Source organism: Leucopleurus acutus, assembly GCF_964270905.1.
Source record: "Leucopleurus acutus genome assembly, chromosome: X".
Classification (NCBI taxonomy): Eukaryota; Metazoa; Chordata; class Mammalia; order Artiodactyla; family Delphinidae; genus Leucopleurus; species Leucopleurus acutus.
This window is the reverse complement of record NC_139148.1, coordinates 131,496,485-131,521,262: the sequence shown is the minus strand read 5'-3', so window position 1 is coordinate 131,521,262 and position 24,778 is coordinate 131,496,485. Positions and strand designations below refer to the sequence as shown.

The 24,778-nt window shown below is 35.6% G+C and overlaps 1 protein-coding gene across 5 annotated transcripts in view; it reads right to left on the bottom strand.

Moving 5' to 3' along the window:
• BRCC3 (BRCA1/BRCA2-containing complex subunit 3) overlaps window positions 1-24,778 on the bottom strand; it is a 76,586-nt gene that overhangs the window by 22,294 nt on the left and 29,514 nt on the right. For 3 of the 5 annotated variants that reach the window (XM_082864072.1, XM_082864073.1, XM_082864074.1), the window contains one exon: window positions 4,441-4,515. The exons of the other annotated variants lie outside the window; for them this stretch is intronic. In XM_082864072.1, coding sequence (XP_082720198.1) covers window positions 4,441-4,515 — 75 coding nt within the window. The remainder of the gene's footprint in view (window positions 1-4,440; window positions 4,516-24,778) is intronic. 5 annotated transcript variants of the gene reach the window in all.

Below are 24,778 nucleotides of genomic sequence, written 5' to 3'. Positions count from 1 at the left end.
CTACTGAGCCCACGTGCCACAACTACTGAAGCCCGCATGCCTAGAGCCCATGCTCTGCAACAACAGAGGCCACCGCAATGAGAAGCCCACGCACCGCAACAAAGAGTAGCCCCCACTCACTGCAACTAGAGAAAGCCTGTGTGCAGCAAGGAAGACCCAGTGTGGCCAAAAATAAGTAAAGAAATTTATATAAAAATTAAATAAACAAAATATAATTAAACAAAACGTTTTAAATAATTTTAGTAGGATTCAAGTCACAAAAAGTATTTTTTCTGACCACAATGGAATTAAATTAAACATCAATAACAGAAAAATATCATGAAAACCCCAAGTATTTAGAAACTAAATAACATACTTTTAAATACTTGTGGATCAATGAAGAAGTCAAAAGAAAAATCAGAAAGTATTTTGAACTTAATAAAAATGAAAGCATACCAAAATTTGTGGGATACAACTAAAACAGTACGTAGAGAAGGAAATTTATAGCGCTCAACATTTATATGAAAAGATAGGCCTCAAATAATGGATCTCAGCTTCCATCCACCTTTTAAAAAACTAGAAAAAGAAGACTGAAGGAAGTTCAAAGTAAGCAAAAGGAAGGAAATAACACAGATCAGAGTTGACATAAATGGAAAAAGAGAGAAAATGAGTGAAACCAAAGATGATTCTTTGAGATATGCAGTAAAACTGTTACACCTCTAGCCAGACTTATCAGAAGAGACACAAATTACCAATATAGAAATGAGAAAGAAGATGCAAATTACCAACATAGGAGTCAGAGATGACATTACTATAGATTTTACATATAATAAAGGATAAAATATTATGAACAACTTTATGCCAGTATATTCAACTACTTAGATAAAATGAATAAGTACCTTAAAAGACACAAATTACCAAAGCTCACTCAAGAAGAAATAGATAACATGAATAGCCCTATATCTATTAAATAAATAAAAAGGTTCCCACAAAGAAGCCTCCAGGCCCAGAAAGCTTGAATGGTGAATTCTACCAAATACTTAAGGAAGAAAGAATATCAATTCTACCCAAACTCTCCCATTAAATTGAAAAGAAGGCTATACTATCTAACTCATTTTCCGAAGCCTGCATTTCTCTGACACCAAAGCCATAGAAAGACTTTCCAAAATTGAAAACCACAAACTAATATCCCTTGTGTATACAGATGCAAAAATTCTTAATAAATTTTTAGCAAATCAAATCCAGCAATACATAAAATGGATAATTCATCATTATTCATGGGGTTTATTCCAGGAATGCAAGGTTGGTTTAGCAATCAAAAAATCAGTGTAATTCATCAATATTAACAGACTGAAAAAGAAAAAAAAACTATATGATCAGCTAAAGAGATTTTTATAGAATAAGCATTTGATAAAATACAACATCTATGATTGATGAAATAGAAAACTCTCAGCAAACTAGGAATAGAAGGAAACTTCCTCAAACTGATGAGAGAACCTATGAAAAACCTTCAGGTAACATCATACTTAATGGTGAAAAATTGAATGATATCTCCAAAGATCAAGAACAAGCCTACCGTGACTGCTCTCACTGTCATTAAACTGTATTCAACAGCTTATTAGAGGTTCCAATGAATGTGGTAAGGTGACAAAAATAAACATAAGCATCCAGATTGGAAAGAAAGAAGTAAAACTGCCTCTATTTACAGATGATGACCTATGTAGGTAATCCAATGGACTCTTCAAAAAGCTACTAAAATTAACAAGTGAATCTATCAAAGTTGTAGGATACAAACTCAATATATAAAAATCAAATGTATTTTTATATAGCAGCAATGAACAGTAGGAAAATGAAATTAAAACAATAGAACAGTAGGATAAACATATGAAATGTGTAGGGATAAGTCTGACAAAAGATATGCAAGACCCGTATACTGAAAACTACAAAAAATTGTTGAGAGAATTAAAGACCTAAATAAATGGAGAGATATACCATGTTCATGGACTGGAAGACTCAGTATTTTTAAGATGTCAATTCTCCCCAAAATGATCAATAGAGTCAATATAATCCCAATAAAAAATCCCAGCAGGCTGTTTTGGAAAACAGCCCCTGGTAATTTCTTAAAATTTAAATATACACCTACCATATGATTCAGCCAGTCTGCTCCTAGGTATTTCTCCAAGGGAAGAGAGAGCATATATCCAATACAAAGACTTGTACACAAATGTTCAAAGCAGCTTTATTTGTAGTAGACAAAAACTGCAAGTAACTCAAATGTCTATCAACAGGTGAATGGATAAAAAAATTGTGATAATAATTATATCATTTAATACTACTCTGTAATAAAAATAATGATACATGCTATAATTTGGATGAATCTCAAAATAATTCTGTTGTTTGAATGGTAACAAAGAGTACATATTCTATATATATATATATGTGTGTATATATACATATATATTTCTAGAAAATGCAGAGTAATCTATATTGACAGCAGGTCAGGGTTTCCTGGGGTTAAGGAAGGGATATGAAGTGGCAAGGGGGAGGAATTACAAAGGGGCACAAAGAAAACTTGAGGGGTGAAGGATATGTTCATTATCTTGATTGTGGTGATGGTGTACATAGGTGTGTATTTGTCAAAACTTATCAAATTGTATACTTTAAACATGTAGTTTATTGTATGTCAATTATACCTCAATAGAACTGTTTAAAAAAGTAAGGGAACCAGGGATCCTTGAAGAAATGCTGAATCCAGGGCTGAATGCAGGAAAGGAGGAGATGAAGCTGAAACATATTCTTGTGCCAGAAAATCAGGTAGTACTCAAAAAATGATGGGAACATGTCAATAGAACATGGGAGGGGCTTCCACTGTGTGTGCCTACTATGTGTCTCAAAGTAGCTAATGACAATAATGGGTTAGAACATATGGGCAAAATAAGAATCCAGGTGTCCACACTAATATAAATAAATGAATGAAAAAATAAACAAATGGGAAGAAGGAAAAGCCCTTCCCTGGAATAGAATGCTAACTAGTAAATGTAGATGGAATGATGGAATTAGACCATTGCCTTTGATAACCATCTTAATAATAAATAATTAGGAAAGGATCATTGATGAATGCTAAAACTCCCCAGAAGATACTTACTAATTTCAAAGGGAAAAATTTATAGTGGAAAACCTCATAGACACTTCCTTAAGGGCATGGTCAAAGTTGCAATCACATATGAAGGGACAAATTGATATCATGTGCCTCCTAAAACAAATCACTGAGAAGAACACAACATCACTTTTGTGGTGTTATTGCCAAAGTATATAATCTCCATATAATTATGATAAAACATAAACAAATCCAAAACGAGGGACATTTTTCCAAAATAACTGGCCTGCAGTCTTCAAAAATATTAAGGTCACAAAAGACACAGGAACTGTTTCCAATCAAAGGAGACTAAAAAGTCATGACAATTATGTGCAATGTGTGAACCTGGTCTGCATCCTGGACCAGGATAAGGGTTTTTTTGTTTTGTTTTTTCATACGGTAAGGGATGTTATTAGGAAAACTGATGAAATTAGAATACCATCTATGGATCAGATACAGTATTATACGAATTTTAATTTCCTGATATTATTTTATTATTGGCATGTAAGAGAATGTCCTTGTTCTTTAGGAAATATCCACTGAAGGGACATCATTTGTGTAACTTATCCTCAAATGGTTCAGGAAAAATTATTCAGAAATATGATAAAATTCTGACATTTGGGGGATCTGGGTGAAGGGTACACAGGAATCCTTTGTACTATTCTTGCAACTTTTCTGTAAATCTGAAATTATTTCAAAACAATGTTGTAAAACATTAAGAGTATTATCTAAAAGAATCAAAACAGTAAGGACAATGTCTGAAATTGAAAAAACAGGTAATGGAAAACTCAATCAGAGTAACAAATGGAAGGAGAGGTAAAAAGAATTAAACAGAAAGTATGGCACAAAGAAAGCAGAAAAAAATAATGGCAGGAATACTGCCACATATACCAGCAATGATAATAAAATGAATGCATTACACTCACCTATTAATAGACAGATGTTCTGATTGTTTAAAACCAAGTAACTCAAGATCTTGCTATATTCTATTTAAAAGAGACATACCTGAAACAAAATAACTGAGGAAGGTTGAGAATAAAGGGATGGAGAAAGTTATAACAGGAAAATGATATTAACAAGAACTACAACATGCAACAAACAGGGAGTGGCAGAAGTTGCTAGCTGTCCTAATCCAAATGTCCTTGGTAACAATGCCAATTTTTAGCAGACAGAGCTATCTGACAGGCCTCCCTGGAAGCTTAGGTGTGGCCACTTGACTAAATTCTGCCAATGAGATGAAAATTGAATTGTTTTCTGGGGCTTTCTGGGAAGGTCACTTATTAGAAATTGGCAGAGCTGGGACCAGCCCATTTTTGCCCTCCTACCTTTCCTCTTCCTTCTGGCCCTCAATGGAGATGTGCTGGCTGGAGCTCCAGAAGTCTCGTGGACCATGAGGGGACCTTAGGATGGAAACCATACACCGAGATGGTGAAGCAGAAGATAGGAGCCTGGGTCCCTGATAGTATCGCAGAGCCCTTGAATACCTATCTCCAGACTTCTTCTACCCAAGAAAAAATCTTTCTTCTTTAAACTAATTTTATTTATTATTTTTTCCTAATATATGTAGTTGAACCTAATCCAAACAGGAATAGTAACATGCTTTACAAAGAAAGAATTCAAGGCATGTATAAATATATGCATAAATAAATGGGACAAAGAGGGCTACTTCATATTTTATGAAGGAAAAATATACCAGGACAATATAAAAGTTATGGACCTTTATACATTCTTTATGCACTAACAATACAGCTTCAAAATATATAAGGCTAACCCTGACTAAAATGTAGGAAATAGACAAATTTAGTTATGATGGGAGGTTTATACATATCTCTCTCAATGAGGAAGGATATAAGGATCAGTATATCACAACTTAACAAGCTTATTCTAACAAGGCTATAAGGGACTTTTACTCAAGAGACAATATACATATTTTTCAATTCATATGAAAAAGTTACAAAAATTGACCATGTTTGAAGACAGGGGTCAGCAACCTTTTTAATGGAAAGGCCAAACAGTATATGTTTTAAGCTGTATGGGCCACAGAGTCTCTATTACAGCCACTCAGCTTTGCAGTTGTAGCTGGAAAGCAGTCATAGGTAGTATGTAAACAAATGGGTGTGGCTGTGTTCCAATAAAACTTGATTTCCAAAATAGGCACCAGGCCCATGTAGCCTACAAGCTGTAGTTTGTGGATCCCCGTTCTAGGTAACAGAGGAAGTATCAAAAAATTTCCATAAAGCTGATATCACACAGGCCACAATTACCATAATGTAGTGTTAAAAATGAACATAATAGCAAAAAATATCCCCCCCAACCTGGCCCAGATCTACACACCTGGACGTTTTAAATGCATTTCTAAATAACTCTTGAGTTGAAGAGAAAATAAAAACAGAAAACACAAATGAGTTAGAACTTAAAAAAAACCACTGGAACTACTATACAACAAAACCTATGTAATGGAGCCAAAGTGAGGAAGAAAATATATGGGCTTAAATGTATTTGTTAGAAAGCAAGGGAGACAGAAAGTAAATTAGTTTTCATCTCAAGAATTTAGAATAAGGATAACAATAAGAAGAACAATGCAGCAATAATAAAACATACAGAAAATACAATGAAGAAATTAATAAAGGGAAAAGCAGACTATTTTTAAAAAAGAAAGCAAAGAAATTGAGTTGATCAAGAGAACCTAAAGTGGGTCCTTTGAAAAGACCAACAAAATAGATAAGCCTCTGGAAAGAGAATCAAGAAAAAAGAGAAAAAACAAGTAAACAGCATTAGCAATGGAAAAGGGGACATACTTAAAGAGAGATCACACAATCATCCACTCAAGAAATATTTACTGAATGGCTACTATGTGGCAGGCCATGACACAGTCCCCACAGTCATAGAGACAACAATATAGTGGAGAGACCATAAATAATGAATGAAAAATTAAATTACATTAGTGATAAATGCTACAAAGAAAATAAAACATTTAAAAAATAAAACTACATATTTCCTCAAGTCAAAAAAAAAATGGAAAACTTAGATGAAACCGACAATTTTCTAGGAAATATAAATTACCATAATTGACTCAAGGAGAAGTAGAAAACCTGAAAAAAAACAGAAACCAAAGAAGAGATTTAAATACTGAGGAAGGATCTACACCCTCAGAAGGCATGAGGCCAAGATGGTTAAGGAAGAGAAACTCCAGTCTGCTATAGCCTGTCCCAGAGCATACAACTAGTACAATAATAAAATAAAACATAGCTAAAATATAGCTAAGAGAGGAATTTTCTTAAACAGATAAAGAATATCTGTCAAAAATCTACAATAAACATCACTTATTGGTGAATTATTAAAAACTGTCTCTCTGAACTTGGGAATAAAAAAGGATGCCTAATATCATCCCTGAAAGTCCTAGCAAATTTAGTAAGGCAATAAAAGAAAAGGCATGCAGATTAAAAAGGAAGAAATAAAATTGTGATTATTCAAAAATGACCTGACTGTGTTTGTAGAAGATTATAAAAACCCACATACTATTAGAATTAATAAGTAAATTAGCAAGGTCACTGGGCATAAGACCAACATAAACAAATCCATTTAATTCATATATACTAGCAAAAAATAGGAAATGAACTTTAAAAAATTAGTCCATTTATAATAGCTTTACAGTATTTTTAAAATAAAGATGAAATAACTAGGAAAAAATCCAACAAGAGGTACAAGGCCTCTATACTGAAAATTATAACATATTACTGAGAGAAATTAAAGACCCACACAAAAGGAGGGATATAACATGCTCATGGAGTGGAAGACCTCACTTAAAAAATGTCATTTTTCCCTGAATTGAGCTATAGACTGAAAGCAATCCAAATCAAAACCCCAGCAGGTCTTTTTCCTGTGGATACTGAGAAGACAAATTCTGCAATTTATGTAGAAATGCAAAGGGCTAAGAATAGCTAAGGCAACATTTGAGAATTACACAGCTGGAGGACTCATGTATTGGGTTGGCCAAAAAGTTCCTTCCATTTTTAAAGTTAAAAATAAAAGACACATTTTTCATTTTCACCAAGAACTTTATTGAACAACGTGTTCACCATTTTGTTCCACTAACTTCTGCCATTTTTCAGGCAACTTCATAACTCCATCTTCCCAAAACTTTTTATCTTTTTGAGCAAAGAACTGTTCCAGGTGCCTTTTACAGTCTTCCAGGGAACTGAAATTTTTTCCATTAAGAGAATTTTTGTAAAGACTGAAACAAATGGAAATCCAAAGGTGCAATGTCTGGTGAATACGGCAGATGAATCAGAACTTCCCAGCCAAGCTGTAATAGTTTTTGCCTGGTCATCAGAGAAACATGTGGTCTTGCATTACCCTGATGGAAGATTATGCATTTTCTGTTTAATAATTCTGGACACTTTTCCTCGAGTGCTGCTTTCAGTGGTCTAATTGGGAGCAGTACTTGTTGGAATTAATCGTTTTGTTTTCTAGAAGGAGCTCATAATAGAGGACTCCCTTCCAATCCCACCATATACACAACATCACCTTCTTTGGATGAAGACCGGCCTTTGGTGTGGTTGATGGTGGTTCATTTCGCTTGCCCCATGATCTTTTCCATTCCACATTATTGTACAGTATCCACTTTTCATCACCCATCACAATTTGTTTTAAAAACAGAACGTTTTCATTACGTTTCAGTAGAGAATCGCATGTGGAAATATGGTCAAGGTTTTTTCTGCTTAACTTATGTGGAACCCAAACATCAAAGCGATTCACATGACCAAACTGGTGCAAATGATTTTCAACACTTGATTTGGACATTTTGAGTATGTTGGCTGTCTACTGCATGGGTGTAACATTGACTGTTCTCAGTTAATGTCTCGATTTGATCGCTACCAACTTCAACTGGTCTACCCGACCGTGGAGCATCATCCAGTGAGAAATCTCCAGCAGGAAACTTCGCAAACCACTTTTGACACATTCGATCAGTCACAGCACCTTCTCCATACACTGCACAAATCTTTTTTTGCATTTCAATTGCGTTTTTACCTTTCTCGAAATAGTAAAGCATAATATGCTGAAAATATTGCTTCTTTCTTCCATCTTCAATATTAAAATGGCTACACAAAAAATCACCAATTTTGATAAATTTTTTTAATGCATGCTGATATGACAGCTGTCACAATGCAATCTAACAAAATTGTTTCGAATGAAGTTAAAGACAACTAAACGCTACTAGAGCCATCTTATGGAAAAAAACCGAATGAACGTTTTGGCCAACCCAATATTACCACATGTCAAGACCTGTTGTAAAGCTACAATATCAAGACAGTGTAGTACTGGTACAAGGATAGACAACAAACCAAGGATAGACCAAGTAAAGAATCCAGAAACATCAACACATAAACAAATGCCTGATTGATGACAAAAAATGGTCTTTTCTATTAACGATTCTGACTCAATGGACATCCATGTGAAAAAGAAAATGAATCTTGACCCCCTGCTTCAGACCATACACAAAAATCAAATCCAGGTGTATTATAGATATAAATGTGAAAGGTAAAATAATGAAACTTTTAGGTAAAAAGTAGAACGTCTGAATGAGCTTCAGGTAGGAAAAATTTTCTTAAACAGAACACAAAGAGCTCCAAAATGGGAAAAAATTATACATATTAAAATTAAGAACTGGTATCAAATATTTGCAAACCATATATCTAATAGAGTTAATATCCAAAATACATAGGGAACTCCTAAACAGAAATAGAGTCACAGATGTAGGAAACAAACTTATGGTTACCAGGGGGGAAAGGGGGGAGGGATAAATTGGGAGATTGGGATTGACATATACACATGATGCTACTTATATGATGAATCTAAAATAGTCAAACTCAAAGAAGCAGACCATACGATAGTGGTTGCCAGTGGATGTGGGTAGGGGAAAGAGGAGTAGTTATTCAATGGGCATACAGTATTGTGCATTTCAAAATTTGCTGAGGGTAGATCTCACATTGTCTTCTTACCACAAAAACAAAATTATATGAAACAAAACAAAGACAACACAAGGAAACTTTGGAGGTGTTGGATATGTCTATTACCTTGATTGTGGTGATGTCAGCCCTATGCCTGATTTATATGTAGGTTCTAGATCCTATGTAACCCAATAAAGGCAGAAGCAAAAATTCAAAAGCAGAGTGCAGATAAAACAAGGATAAGGCTCAGGAATTCAAACAGTGCTTCTAGTGAGGACTTTGGTAATCTTGTCCATGACTTCTTAAGTTAAATAGATTCGGGATTTGACATTCTTAAAAGGGGACACAGAATGAGCACTGGCCTTGCTCTTGCCCAGCCACGTGGTCTTGGATGAGCCCCTTTATTTCTACAGACTCAAGTTTCTGAAGGACACTCAATGACCTTTTAAAGTACTTTAGGCTGTAATGACTGAGAATTCAATTATTCTCTTTTCTTGCATTCTGATAGCATTTTTCCTTTACAAGATCAGCACCATTTATTGAGAATGCAATGAGAAACACAGTCTAAAACTTGTAGAACACGGAGAATAAGTTTCCAGCTAAAAATAGATTTTTCAGGTCTCTAATCTTCACCATGTTACAAAAATAAATTTGTTCTTCATACTTAAAATGTTTCCCCTACAGCATTCTGGAGTTCAGAGAAAAGCAGTGCTCTGTACTTCAATTAACAGTAATCACCAATCATCCATAATGAATAATATCATCAACAAGAACAGATAGTTACCTAGAGGAATTAATAAGCAGTTGTAGACACTTTCAAAAATGAGAACACGAGATGCAGTATCCCACTTTTGCAGTTCCCGTATTTGCTTTTCATCTAGTGAAACAGCTACTGTTTTTTTCTCTTCCTGAAAGAATGGAGACTGAAAAAACAAAGAGGCTTTCACATCCTAATTCTGCTTCTGTTACCTTTTATTTATGTTTGAGCTCTCATCTTGCATGTAATTTTTTTTCAGATTTACTGAGGTATAATTGACAAATGAAAATTGTATATAATTAAGGTGTACTACTTAATGTTTTGATATATATTGTGAAATAATCACCACAATCAAACTAATATATCCATCCCCTCACACAGTTACCATTTTTGGTGGGGAGGGGCATGGTGGTGAGAACACTTAAAATTTACCCTCTTAGCAAATTTCAAGTACACAATACAGTATTGTTAACTACAGTCACACTGTTGTATATTAGATGTCTAGAACTTACTCATCCTGAATAACTGAAACTTTAACCATCATCTCCCCATTTCTCCCTCCCCTCAGCCCCTGGCAACCACCATTCTACTTTCTGGTTCTATGTGTTTGATTATTTTAGATTCCTCATATAAGTGGAATCATGCAGTATTTATCCTTCTGTGACTGGCTTATTTCACTCCAGGTTAACCCATGTTGTCGCAAATGGTAGGATTTCCTTCTTTTGGGGGCTGAATATTCCACTGTGTGTTTGTTTGTGTGTGTTTGCACACATCCCTGATAACTGATGATGTTGAGTACCTTTTCATATACCTGTTGGCCATTTGTATGTGGGTTTTTTTTTGAGAAATGTCTATTCAGGTCCTTTGCCCACTTCTTAATAGAGTTATTTGGGTTTTTTGTTACTGAGTTCCTTGTATATTTTAGATATTCACTCCTTATCAGATACACGGTTTGCAAATATTTTCTCCCATTCCATAGGCTGCCTGTTTACTCTGTTGATGTTTCCTTCGCTGTGCAGAAGCTTTTTATTTATTTTTGGCTGCGTTGGGTCTTCCTTGCTGTGTGCAGGCTTTCTCTAGTTGCAGTGAGCAGGGGCTACTCTTCGTTGCAGTGCATGGGCTTCTCATTGCAGTGGCTTCTCTTGTTGCAGAGCACAGGCTCTAGGTGCGCGGGCTTCAGTAGTTGTGGCACATGGGCTCCAGAGCACAGGCTCAGTAGTTGTGGTGCATGGGCCTAGTTGCTCCGCGGCATGTGGGATCTTCCCAGACCAGGGCTTGAACCCGTGTCTCCTGCATTGGCAGGCGGATTCTTAACCACTGTGCCATGAGGGAAGTCCCAGAGCTTTTTAGTTTGATGCAATCCTACTTGTCTATGTTTGCTTTTCTTGCCATATCAAATAAAAATTCATTGCCAAAACCAGTGCCAAAAAGCTTTTTCCCTATGTTGTCTTCTAGGAGTTTTATGGGTTTAGATCTTACATTTAAGTCTTTAATCCATTTTGAGTTGACTTTTTGTATATGGTGTGAGTAAAAGGTCCAATTTCATTTTTCTTGAAGTGGATACAAAGTCCCCCCAAAATCATTTCTTGGTTTTATTGTGTATTCTTGGCACTCTTGTTAAAGATCAGCTGACCATGGGTGTATGGGTTCATTTCTGGGTTCTCTATTCTGTTCCATTGATCTATGTGTCTGTTTCTTGTGCCAATACCATGATGTTTTGAATACTGTAGCTTTGTAATATCATTTGAAATCAGGAAATGTGATGCCTCCATCTTCATTCTTCTTCCTCAGGATTGCTTTGGCTATTTGGGGTCTTTTGTGATCCCATATGAATTTTAGGAGTTTTTCTTATTTCTGTAAAAAAATAATGCCATTGACATTTTGATAGGGAATGCATTGACTCTTTAGATCACTTTAACAACATTTTCACAATATTAATTCTTTTAATCCATGAACACAAGATGTCTTTCCATTTATCTGTGTCCTCTTTAATTTCATTCATGAATGTTTTTATAATTTTCAGTGGGTATATATGTCTTTGACTTTACTCATAAGCATTTTATTATTTTTGTTGCTATTGTGAACAGGATTGCTTTCTTAATTTCCTTTTTGGATAGTTCATTGTTTGTGTATAGAAACAAGACTAATTTTTGTACGTTGATTTTGTATTCTTCAACTTTACCAAATTTATTAGTTCTAACAGCTTTTTTGTTGAGTCTTTAGGGTTATCTGCACATATTATCATGTCATCTGCAAGCAGAGATAAATCTTACTTCTGATTTGGATGCCTTTTATTTATTTTCCTTGACTAACTGCTCTGGCTAAGATTTGCAGTATTATGTTGAATAGAAGTAGAAAGAGTGGGTATCTTTGCCTTGTACTGGATCTTGGAGGGAAAGCTTTCATTTCTCCCCCCACTGATTATGAAGTTAGCTGTGGACTTTTCATATATGGCCTTTATTGCATTGAGGTAAGTTCCTCCTATACCTGTTTTGTTGAGAGTTTTTACAGTGCTTTCTCTGCATCAATTGAGATGATCATGTGGTTTTTATCTTTCATTCTATTAATGTGGTGTATCATATTGATTGATTTGCATATGTTGAAATATCCTTATATCCCAGGGATAAATCCCAGTTGTTCATGGTGTATAACCCTTTCAATGTGCTGTTGAATTCAGTTTGCTAGTATTTTATTAAAGATTTTTGCATTTCTGTTCATTAGGGATATTGGCCTGTAGTACTCTTTTCTTGTGGTATCCTTGTCAGGCTTTCATATCAGAGTGATGCTGGCCTCATAAAATGAGTTTGGAAGTGCTCCCTCTTCTGTGTTTTGGAAGCGCCTAAGAAGGATTGGTATTAATTTTTCTCTGAGTGATAGAATTCATCCATGCAGCCATGTGGTCCTGGACTTTTCCTCCTAGTCCATCTTGCATATGTCGCCCTTCATATAATTTATAGTTTATGCCAGTAGTTACTTCCCTCCTGGATATATCACAAAGATGAATGGGTGTTGTTTTTAAAGTTATTTTTCATTATTATCTTTCTGCATGGTGGGAGGTTGGCCTTATCTGTAAATACACAATACCTATAAGCTTTGGAAATGTTGTTGCATTTAGGGAAGGGGGGATTTTGCGCAATTGGAATATTTTTTAATTATCTAATGCCTCGCAACATCCGTAAGATACTGGAAACATTCTACTTTTATCCCTTTTGAAAAAGACAGGAGTACAAACTTCAAAAAGAATGTTTATTAATACAAGGTGTATAATTGATTATATATGTTATTGCACTAATCCCCCAAAGTATAACCCGTCATTATAAGCAATTAAATGTTAAAGTATCTCCCTCACAGTATTGTGTGATTTTCAGTTGTTCTCAACTGAAAAAAAAATTAGCCAAATGCTCATTTACTCTTTCAATTACCTATTCGTTCATTCAATTAATGTTTATTCTGTGCCTATGTTATATTTTGTTTCTGTCCAGGTTGCCCCTTTCATGAGTTCCTAGGTCCCTTAAATTTCCTATCACAATGTTTATTCTTTGTACTTTCTGGCTGAATCTTACATTACAGTCTTTACTACTCAATACATTTGAAATTCTCTTATGAATAGGGACTGCGGCTTTTACTTCTTTGAGTTCTCTCTACCACTTCCTGTATGAAAGATGCTGCTCTCAATATCCTTTAAGTATCTTTCTTAGTAAACAGAAGCTAATTTTTAGCTGGTAGGTTGCCTGTAAGCTAAAATATTTCTTAGTATCTCTTGCAGCTAGTTGTTACCATATAATTGCTAGCCAATAAGACATTTATGAAAAGGTTATATGTACAACCAGGGAGATTCCTTAAAAGGAAGGTTTTGGGTTTTTTTAACTTCCTTCCATTTTCTGTTTAGAATATCATTGTATGTCTGAAATTTTAACATCCATCTTGGACTATTTGGAGACCCTGTAAATGGAGCAATAAGATATAAGATACCTATTTCCCTAATAACAGCCATTTACTGTCTACCCATTTACTATTTTTCCATGATGGAGAATTAAACTTTAACTTTGCTGAAGGCATTATTTTTAGAGTTTTTGCTTGGTTCTCAACCAAGTGTAATTTTAACTAATACAACCTAATAAATTGTTATGCACATGTTATGGACCTAAATAAAAACATCCTGATTATTTGACTTTAATTTTGGGGCTATGAACATAGGGTTTAATCCACGGACTATATCCATGTATAATACGGATGCTATTCATATAATAATAACATGCTAGAACTAAAAAAAAAATATGAAAAGGTTTTCAACTTTATTAGTGGTCAACAAAATGGAAATTAAAGTCACAATGCAATACTACTACACACTTACCAGAATGGCAAAAATGAACAAGGCAGACATTATTAAGTATTGGCAAGGATGTGGAGTGAGAGGCAGTAAAGACACTTTAGGAAAATTGTTGGCATTATCTATTAAAGCTGAACATATATACATACGTATTCCACCCCCAGGTATGTATCCAACAAATGTACATATGTTCACAACAACAAGAATATTCATAGCAGCACAATTTGTAAAAGCCTTTTAAAAACTGAAATTATCTCTTAATAGTAGAATGAATAAACAAACTGTGGTATATTCAGACAATGGAATACTATACAGCAATGAGAATTTCTAAACTATTGCTTCATGTAACCACACAGATGAACCTCACAAACATAATACTGATTGAAAGAAACTAGACCCAAAAGAGTACATACTATATGGCTCCATTTATATATGGTTCAAAAATAGGTGAAAGTAACTGATAGTGCTAGACATCAAGATAGTGGCAAATCAGGATTCCAACCAAAGCATCTGGCTACAGAGCCATGTTCTTAATTATTATGCTATATTTTCTTTCCAAAAAAGAGAAAAAAATCCAACTCATTTTATAACTTAATAAAATAATCCTGATACCAAAACTAGACAAGAGGAGCCCAAGACAAGAAGAACACTTTAGACTAATCTCACTTATGAACATAGATGTAACAATCTTAGGCCAAATTTTAGCAACTAGAATCTACTTTGTATTAAAAGAAGAATAATACATCATGGCAAAGTAGGGTTTATCCGAGGAATGAAACATCAGTTCACTGTTTTAAAAGCTTTCAATGTTGGAAACTTTTAAAACAATGAAACAACCACATTATCATCTCAGAAAATGACAAACAGGCATTTGATAAAACTTGAGACACTCATGATTAAAAACTCTCAGTAAACTAGAATTAGAAAGAAACTTCCTTAACTTAATAAAGGAATAGAGGGTGTCTACCACAAAATCATAACAAACTCATACTTAATGATGGACAGAAGTATTCCCATTAGAGTCAGAAAGAACGGTATTTGCCACCCAACTCTGCTATTCAACTTTTATAGGTCCATACCAATGAAATAAGAATGCTCCTGAAAAAAAGGATACACACACACACACACAAATATTGGAAAGAGTCAAACCTGTCATTTGCAGATGATATGATCATCTACCTAGAAAAAGCAACATAACCCACTGACTCTACTATTACTATTTAGAGTGTTCAGCACTATGAACAGAAGAAACTATGAATCTAATGAGAAATACTATGGTAAATATCTGTTGGTTTTGCTGCCATGTATTCTGTCCTCCTTCTGGAAATAGTACCTCTGAAAGTAGGATTACCAAAACCCTTTCTCCCTCGAGGTGAGGCACTGACCTTGGATTCACTTTCTAGTTTGGTTGCCCTGGAAACCTGATGAAGGTGGATGGTCACCTGTGGGATGGGCGGGCCTGCTTCCGAAACAATGTCCCAGGAGGTACCCTGAGCCTGGTCTGGGAGGGCTGGGACTGCACATCAACACCTGCTGGGAGTCACAGCTCAGGGTCCCTGAGTGCAGTGGGCCTATCGTTCCTGGGCCCTGACCCTGGCTGGGACCGAGGCTACACACAGGGAACAAAGACAGAGTGGTCCCTAATTTGGGACATGGGGCTTCTAAGCCATAGTGGCTCCTGTTCTCCCCCATCCCCCCCCATATGCTCTCATTTCTTCACACCTGAGCTGTTAATGGGGGCAGAGACGAGCCCTAGACAGCTGAGAATGCTTGCTGATGTCAGCCTTCTGGCAGGCTGGGTTTCTTGTTCTGCAGTCTGCAAAGTTGAATACTTATGGGTGCCAGGATGGCCTTTTTGGGTTTTGTGAGTGTGAACCATCTAGCTGAACCTGCTGATTGAGCAGAGTGGATGTGGCAATATGCCAGTTTTTACTGTGAAGAAAATGTCAATATATTTCTGAAAAAGATAAAACGACATGAATGTAGGGAGGGACATACACCAAGTTCATGGATGGAAAGACCCAATGCTGTACAGGTGTAAGTTCCTCCCTAAATTAGTCTATAAATTCAAAGCAATCCTAATATATAATTGCTGACTACGAGATACTTTTGAGGAAGTAGAATGGCCTGTGTGGGGAGTAAGTGCCCTACCAAGTCCAAATTCTGGAATAGGTTGCATTTACTGAGTCTTCCCCTTTGCCATACATTATCCTAAGTGCTTTATTTCCATTAATTCATCTTATCCTCACAATAACTCTAAGAGATGAGCAGTGAATTAATATCTCCATTTTACACATAAGGAAACTGACGTAGAGAGAGCTTGAGTTATTTGCCCAAAGTCACATACCTAGTTAAAGGTAGTCTCAGGACTCAAACCAGGCTACCTGGCTCAAAGCCCCATGCTCTCAGGCTCTGTATACACTGCCTTTCTGTTTCTATGCTAAAAAGCCCTAGTAACTAAAGTATGGTATTAGCAAAGGAAAAAACAGATCAAGGGAATGAAGGAGAAAACAGAAATGGGCTCATGTATATATAAAGAAACTTAATATATGATCAAAGTGGCCTTTCAAACCAATGGGTGTGCAGGCAACTGCTCAAAAAGGGGTGCAGGGACAACTAGTGGTCCAGTTGGGATAAAATGAAGTTAAACTCCAACTGCAAGGAGTTAACACCATAAGTTCCAGATGACCTAAGTTTCTAAATGCAAAAACCAAAATTATAAAAGAAGAAAGTACATAAAACTATTATTTATGGTCTTGAGGAAATGAAAGGTCTTTGAAAGAAGAAAGGCAAAGGCATAAAATGAAAGATAACATTGATATATTGCTTTAAAGCTTTTGTCTGACATATGACACAATAAACTAAGTCAGCCTGGGACTAAATATTTGCAACATACCAGACAAAAGATGAAATTTCCAGAACATACAAAGAAATTATGCAAATCAGCAGGAAAAAAAGACAAATAACTCTACAGAAAATAAAGCAAAGAATATGAATGGGCAATTCAGGACTGACAGACATGAGGAGATGGGCACCCTCACTAAAACCACTTTACTGGCTGGCATACTGTTGTTCGTCTGTCAGATTGATAAAAATTAATGTTTGACATTGAAAATGGCCCTCTACACCAACTCTGTGACTTCAAGCAAGCCTCTTAACCTCTGAGCTCCAGTTTCCACATTAGTAAAAGGGTTGTTAGGAAAATTAAATGAGAGGATGCACACCAAGTACCTGACAGTTTCCACTAGCATGACTTTTATCAGATGTCTTCCCAGGTTTTTCTCCTTCAACTGGTTGATGTAAAGAATTATATTACATTCTGAATTACATTTAAACTTCCTGAAGCTGAATGAACTTTATATTTCTGGATTAAACTGAATTTGTTCATTGTATATTATCCCCTAATACAGTTATATTTGATTTGTTGATATTTCAAATTTTTGTATCTATAGCTGAGATTGGTCAATAGTTTTCTTATTCTTTGCTATCTCTATCCAGGTTTTGGTGTTAAAATTATTTTAGCTATTTAAAAAATTGAGGAGCTTATAACCTTTTTGTATAGTCTGGAAAAATGTATAAATTGAATTAGAGCCACCCATCCTTCAAAGGTTAGAATTCAGCTGTAAAGCCATGTAAACTCGCTATCTTTTAAAATCATAGATCCTTAATCACCGTTTTCAGTCTCTGCTTTGATAACTGCACTGAATAAGTTTTCTATTCTTAATTCTGACATATCTTCCTAAGAAATCAACCATTTCCTTTAGATTCTCAAATTATTTGTTACAGAGGTCATGTACTAATGACTTATAACTTAATTTTTTTTTACTTTTGTCATACAAACTGACTTATGGAGTACAGTTCAATGAATTTTACATGTACAGATTCCTGTAACTACTTTAATGAGGATACATAATTTTCCATCACCCACCCTAAAAAACTCCCTCATGCTGTCCCTTTATACTCACACCCTTCCCCTAATCCATAAGCCCTAGCAACCACTGACCTGATCTCTATTCCTATAATTTTGTCTTTCTGAGACTATCATATAAAAGCAGTCATACAGCATATAGCCTTCTGAGACTGACTTCTTTCACTCAGACTCTGAAATCAAAAGTTCATTCCTTTTTATTGCTGAGTAGTTCTCCAATGTATGGCTGTCTTAGAGTTTGGTAATCAATTCACTTATTGAAGGAATCTGGGTTGTTTCCACTTTGTGGCAATTCTGTGTGTGTGTGTGTGTGTGTGTGTGTGTGTGTGTGTGTGTGTGTGTGTGTGTGTCTGTATAAACATATACAAACAGGGTTAGTGTGAAATTAGTGTTCAATTCTCTTTGGAGTAAGACTGCTGGATCACATATTAAGTGTATGTTTAACTTTATACAAAACTGTCAAATAGTTTTCTAAAGTGACTGTACCATTGTGCATTTCCACCAGCATCATGAGAGTTCCAGTCTTCATCCCTGTCAGCATTTGGTACTGTTAGTATGCTTTATTTTAGTGACTCTAATAGGTCTGTAGGGGTATCTCACTGCAGTTTCAATTTTCACTTCCCTATTAGCTAGTGATATTCAGCATCTTTTTATGGGCTTATTTTCCATTCTTTTTTTTTAAATAAGTAAATACATATTTATTTTTAAAAAATAGGTGCAAGGAAGTAGTCTGATAAAGAAGAGCTAGAGACCTTAAATCCTACAGAAGTAAATTTTGCCAAGCAGATAATACTTACAGAAAATGCAGAAAATCAAAGATAATAGTAATTGCTGTCTATTAGTTCCAGTCTGCTGTTTAATTCCACTCACCATTTTGCCCTTACTCCATAAAGGTAAAAAATATGTAGTATCCATGACATAATACAGGTTCTTAACTAATTTGGAATTACAATCTTTGCCTTAATGCATATTTCATTTTAAAAATTTTAAGATATTTATTTTCTTTGTTACCTCATATACAATTATTTTTATTATATTAAGGAGATATAGATTCTCCTGAATTCACGAGTATTGAAAAAGTAACAAATAATACAGTGAAGTGAAAATCCCCCATAATCTCATCTCACTTATTTTTCCAGATTTTTATACGCCAATATAAGCTCTCTTTTCTTTACACAAATATTTATTTATTTTAATGTTATTCTATAATCTGCTTTCTAAAAACTTAACAATAGATCGGGAGCACTTATCAATGTAAAAATACTGACTACTTAATATTCCATTATATGGATATTCCATAATTTATGTAGCCACTACAATTTAGCTTGTTTCCAATTTAAGCTATTATATCAATTTAACTATTAGTACCCCAGTATACACAATTTTGTGAATGTGTCTAAGTAAATTCTTTTTTTTAACATCTTTATTGGAGTATAATTGCTTTACAATGGTGTGTTAGTTTCTGCTTTATAACAAAGTGAATCAGTTATACATATACATATGTTCCCATATCTCTTCCCTCTTGCACCTCCCTCCCTCCCGCCCTCCCTATCCCACCCCACTAGGTAGTCACAAAGCACCGAGCTGATCTCCCTGTGCTATGCGGCTGCTTCCCACTAGCTATCTATTCTATGTTTCTTAGTGTATATATGTCCATGCCACTCTCTCACTTTGTAACAGCCTACACTTCCCGCTCCCCACATCCTCAAGTCCATTCTCTAGAAGATCTGCATCTTCATTCCCGTCTTACTCCGAGGTTCTTCGTGAGTTTTTTTTCTTAGATTCCATATATATGTGTTAGCATACAGTATTTGTCTTCCTCTTTCTGACTTACTTCACTCTGTATGACAGACTCTACGTCCATCCACCTCACTACAAATAACTCAATTTCATTTCTTTTTATGGCTGAGTAATATTCCATTGTATATATGTGCCACATCTTCTTTATCCATTCATCCAATGATGGACACTTAGGTTGGTTCCATCTCCTGGCTATTGTAAATAGAGCTGCAATGAACATTTTGGTACATGACTCTTTTTCAATTATGGTTTTCTCAGGGTATATGGCCAGTAGTGGGATTGCTGGGTCATATGGTAGTTCTATTTTTAGTTTTTTAAGGAACCTCCATACTGTTCTCCATATTGGATGTATCAATTTACATTCAAACCAACAGTGCAAGAGGGTTCCCTTTTCTCCACACCCTCTCCAGCATTTATTGTTTCTAGATTTATTGATGATGGCCATTCTAACCACTGTGAGATGACATCTCATTGTAGTTTTGATTTGCATTTCTCTAATGATTAATGATGTTGAGCATTCTTTCATGTTTGTTGGCAATCTGTATATCTTCTTTGGAGAAATGTCTATTTAGGTGTTCTGCCCAGTTTTTGGATTGGGTTGTTGGTTGTTTTGATATTGAGCTGCATGAGCTGCTTGTGAATTTTGGAGATTAATCCTTTGTCAGTTGCTCCACTTGCAAATATTTTCTCCCATTCTGAGGGTTGTCTTTGGTCTTGTTTATGGTTTCCTTTGCTGTGCAAAAGCTTTTAAGTTTCATTAGGTCCCATTTATTTATTTTTGTTTTTATTTCCATTTCTCTAGGAGGTAGGTCAAAAAGGATCTTGCTGTGATTTATGTCATAGAGTGTTCTGCCTAGATTTTCCTCTAAGAGTTTGATAGTTTCTGGCCTTACATTTAGGTCTTTAATCCATTTTGAGCTTATTTTTGTGTATGGTGTTAGGGAGTGTTCTAATCTCATACTTTTACATGTACCTGGCCAGGTTTTCCAGCACCACTTATTGAAGAGGCAGTCTTTCCTCCACTGTATATTCTTGCCTCCGTTATCAAAGATAAGGTGACCATATGTGCGTGGGTTTATCTCTGGGTTTTCTATCCTGTTCAATTGATCTATCTTTCTGTTTTTGTGCCAGTACCATACGGTCTTGATTACTGTAGCTTTGTAGTATAGTCTGAAGTCAGCGAGCCTGATTCTTCCAGCTCTGTTTTTTGTTCTCAAGATCGCTTTGGCTATTCGGGGTCTTCTGTGTTTCCATACAAATTGTGAAATTTTTTGTTCTAGTTCTGTGAAAAATGCCAGTGGTAGTTTGATAGGGATTGCATTGAATCTGTAGATTGCTTTGGGTAGTAGAGTCATTTCCGCAATGTTGATTCTTCCAATCCAAGAACATTGTATATCTCTCCATCTATTTGTATAATCCTTAATTTCTTTCATCAGTGTCTTATAATGTTCTGCATACAGGTGTTTTGTCTCCTTAGGTAGGTTTATTCCTAGATATTTTATTCTTTATGTTGCAATGGTAAATGGGAGTGTTTTCTTAATTTCACTTTCAGATTTTTCATCATCAGTGTATAGGAATGCCAGAGATTTCTGTGCATTAATTTTGTATCCTGCTACTTTACCAAATTCATTGATTAGCTCTAGTAGTTTTCTGGTAGCATCTTTAGGATTCTCTATGTATAGGATCATGTCATCTGCAAACACTGACAATTTTACTTCTTCTTTTCTGACTTGGATTCCTTTTATTTCCTTTTCTTCTCTGATTGCTGTGGCTAAAACTTCCAAAACTATGTTGAATAAGAGTGGTGAGAGTGGGCAACCTTGTCTTGTTCCTGATCTTAGTGGAAATGCTTTCAGTTTTTCACCACTGAGGACGATGTTGGCTGTGGGTTTGTCATATACGGTCTTTATTATGTTGAGGAAAGTTCCCTCTATGCCTACTTTCTGAAGGGTTTTTATCATAAATGGGTGTTGAATTTTGTCGAAAGCTTTCTCTGCATCTGTTGAGATGATCATATGGTTTTTCTCCTTCAGTTTGTTAATATGGTGTATCACGTTGATTGATTTGCGTATATTGAAGAATCCTTGTATTCCTGGAACAAACCCCACTTGATCATGGTGTATGATCCTTTTAATGTGCTGTTGGATTCTGTTTGCTAGTATTTTGTTGAGGATTTTTGCATCTATGTTCATCAGTGATATTGGCCTGAAGTTTTCTTTCTTTGTGACATCTTTGTCTGGTTTTGGTATCAGGGTGATGGTAGCCTCGTAGAATGAGTTTGGGAGTGTTCCTCCCCCTGCTATATTTTGGAAGAGTTTGAGAAGGATAGGTGTTAGCTCTTCTCTAAATGTTTGATAGAATTCACCTGTGAAGCCATCTGTTCCTGGGCTTTTTTTTGGTAGGAAGATTTTTAATCACAGTTTCAATTTCAGTGCTTGTGATTGGTCTGTTCATATTTTCTATTTCTTCCTGATTCAGTCTTGGCAGCTTGTGCATTTCTATGAATTTGTCCATTTCTTCTATGTTGTCCATTTTATTGGCATAGAGTTGCTTGTAGTAATCTCTCATGATCTTTTGTATTTCTGCAGTGTCAGTTGTTACTTCTCCTTTTTCATTTCTAATTCTATTGATTTTTCTGCCTTTTTTTCTTGATGAGTAGGCTAATGGTTTATTAATTTTGTTTATCTTCTCAAAGAACCAGCTTTGGGCTTCCCTGGGGGCGCAGTGGTTGAGAGTCCACCTGCCGATGCAGGGAACACGGATTCGTGCCCCGGTTCGGAAAGATCCCGCATGCTGCGGAGCAGCTGGGCCCGTGAGCCATGGCCGCTGAGCCTGAGCGTCCAGAGCCTGTGCTCCACGGCAGGAGAGGACACAACAGTGAGAGGCTCGCATACCGCAAAAAAAAAAAAAAAGAACCAGCTTTTAGTTTTCTTGATCTTTGGTATCGTTTCCTTCATTTCTTTTTCATTTATTTCTGATCTGATCTTTATGATTTCTTTCCTTCTGCTAACTTTGGGGGTTTTCTTATTCTTCTTTCTCTAATTGCTTTAGGTGCAAGGTTCGGTTGTTTATTTGAGATGTTTCCTGTTTCTTAAGGTAGGATTGTATTGCTATACACTTCCCTCTTAGAACTGCTTTTGCTGCATCCCATAGGTTTTGGGTTGTCGTGTCTCCATTGTCATTTGTTTCTAGGTATTTTTTGATTTCCTCTTTGATTTCTTCAGTGATCACTTCGTTATTAAGTAGTGTATTGTTTAGCCTCCATGTGTTTGTATTGTTTACAGATCTTTTCCTGTAATTGATATCTAGTCTCATAGTGTTGTGGTTGGAAAAGATACTTGATACAATTTCAATTTTCTTAAATTTACCAAGGCTTGATTTGTGACCCAAGATATCTATCCTGCAGAATGTTCCATGAGCACTTGAGAAAAATGTGTATTCTGTTGTTTTTGGATGGAATGTCCTATAAATATCAACTAAGTCTATCGTGTTTAGTGTATCATTTAAAGCTTGTGTTTCCTTATTTATTTTCATTTTGGATAATCTCTCCATTGGTGAAAGTGGGGTGTTAAAATCCCCTACTATGAATGTGTTACTGTTGATCTCCCCTTTTATAGCTGTTAGTATTTGCCTTATGTATTGAGGTGCTCCTATGTTGGGTGCATATTTACAACTGTTATATCTTCTTCTTGGATCGATCCCTTCATCATTACGTAGTGTCCTTCTTTGTCTCTTCTAATAGTCTTTATTTTAAAGTCTATTTTGTCTGATATGAGAATTGCTACTCCAGCTTTCTTTCGATTTCCATTTGCATGGAATATTTTTCCACCCCCTCACTTTCAGTCTGTATGTGTCTCTAGGTCTGAAGTGGGTCTCTTGTAGACAGCATATGTATGGGTCTTGTTTTTGTATCCATTCAGCCAGTCTGTGTCTTTTGGTGGGAGCATTTAATCCATTTACATTTCAGGTAATTATTGATATGTACGTTCCTATTCCCATTTTCTAAATTGTTTTGGGTTCGTTATTACAGGTCTTTTCCTTCTCTTGTGTTTCTTGCCTAGAGAAGTTCCTTTAGCATTTGTTGTAAAGCTGGTTTGGTGGTGCTGAACTCTCTCAGCTTTTGCTTGTCTGTAAGGGTTTTAATTTCTCCATCAAATCTGAATGAGATCCTTGCTGGGTAGAGTAATCTTGGTTTTAAGTTTTTCTCTTTCATCACGTTAAATACGTCCTGCCACTCCCTTCTGGCTTGCAGAGTTTCTGCTCAAAGATCAGCTGTTAACCTTATGGGGATTCCCTTGTGTGGTATTTGTTGTTTTTTCCTTGCTGCTTTTAATATCTTTTCTTTGTATTTAATTTTTGACAGTTTGATTAATATGTGTCTTGGCGTGTTACTCCTTGGATTTATCCTCTATGGGGCTCTCTGTGCTTCCTGGACTTGATTAACTGTTTCCTTTCCCATATTAGGGAAGTTTTCAACTATAATCTCTTCAAATATTTTCTCAGTCCCTTTCTTTTTCTATTCTTCTTCTGGAACCCCTATAATTTGAATGTTGGTGCGTTTAATGTTGTCCCAGAGGTCTCTGAGACTGTCCTCAGTTCTTTTCATTCTTTTTTCTTTATTCTGCTCTGCAGTAGTTATTTCCACTATTTTATCTTCCAGGTCACTTACCCGTTCTTCTGCCTCAGTTATTCTGCTATTGAGCCCTTCTAGAGTATTTTTTATTTCATTTATTGTGTTGTTCATCGTTGCTTGTTTCATCTTTAGTTCTTCTAGGTCCTTGTTAAATGTTTCTTGCATTTTCTCTATTCTATTTCCAAGATTTTGGATCATCTTTACTATCATTATTCTGAATTCTTTTTCAGGTAGACTGCCTATTTTCTCTTCATTTGTTAGGTC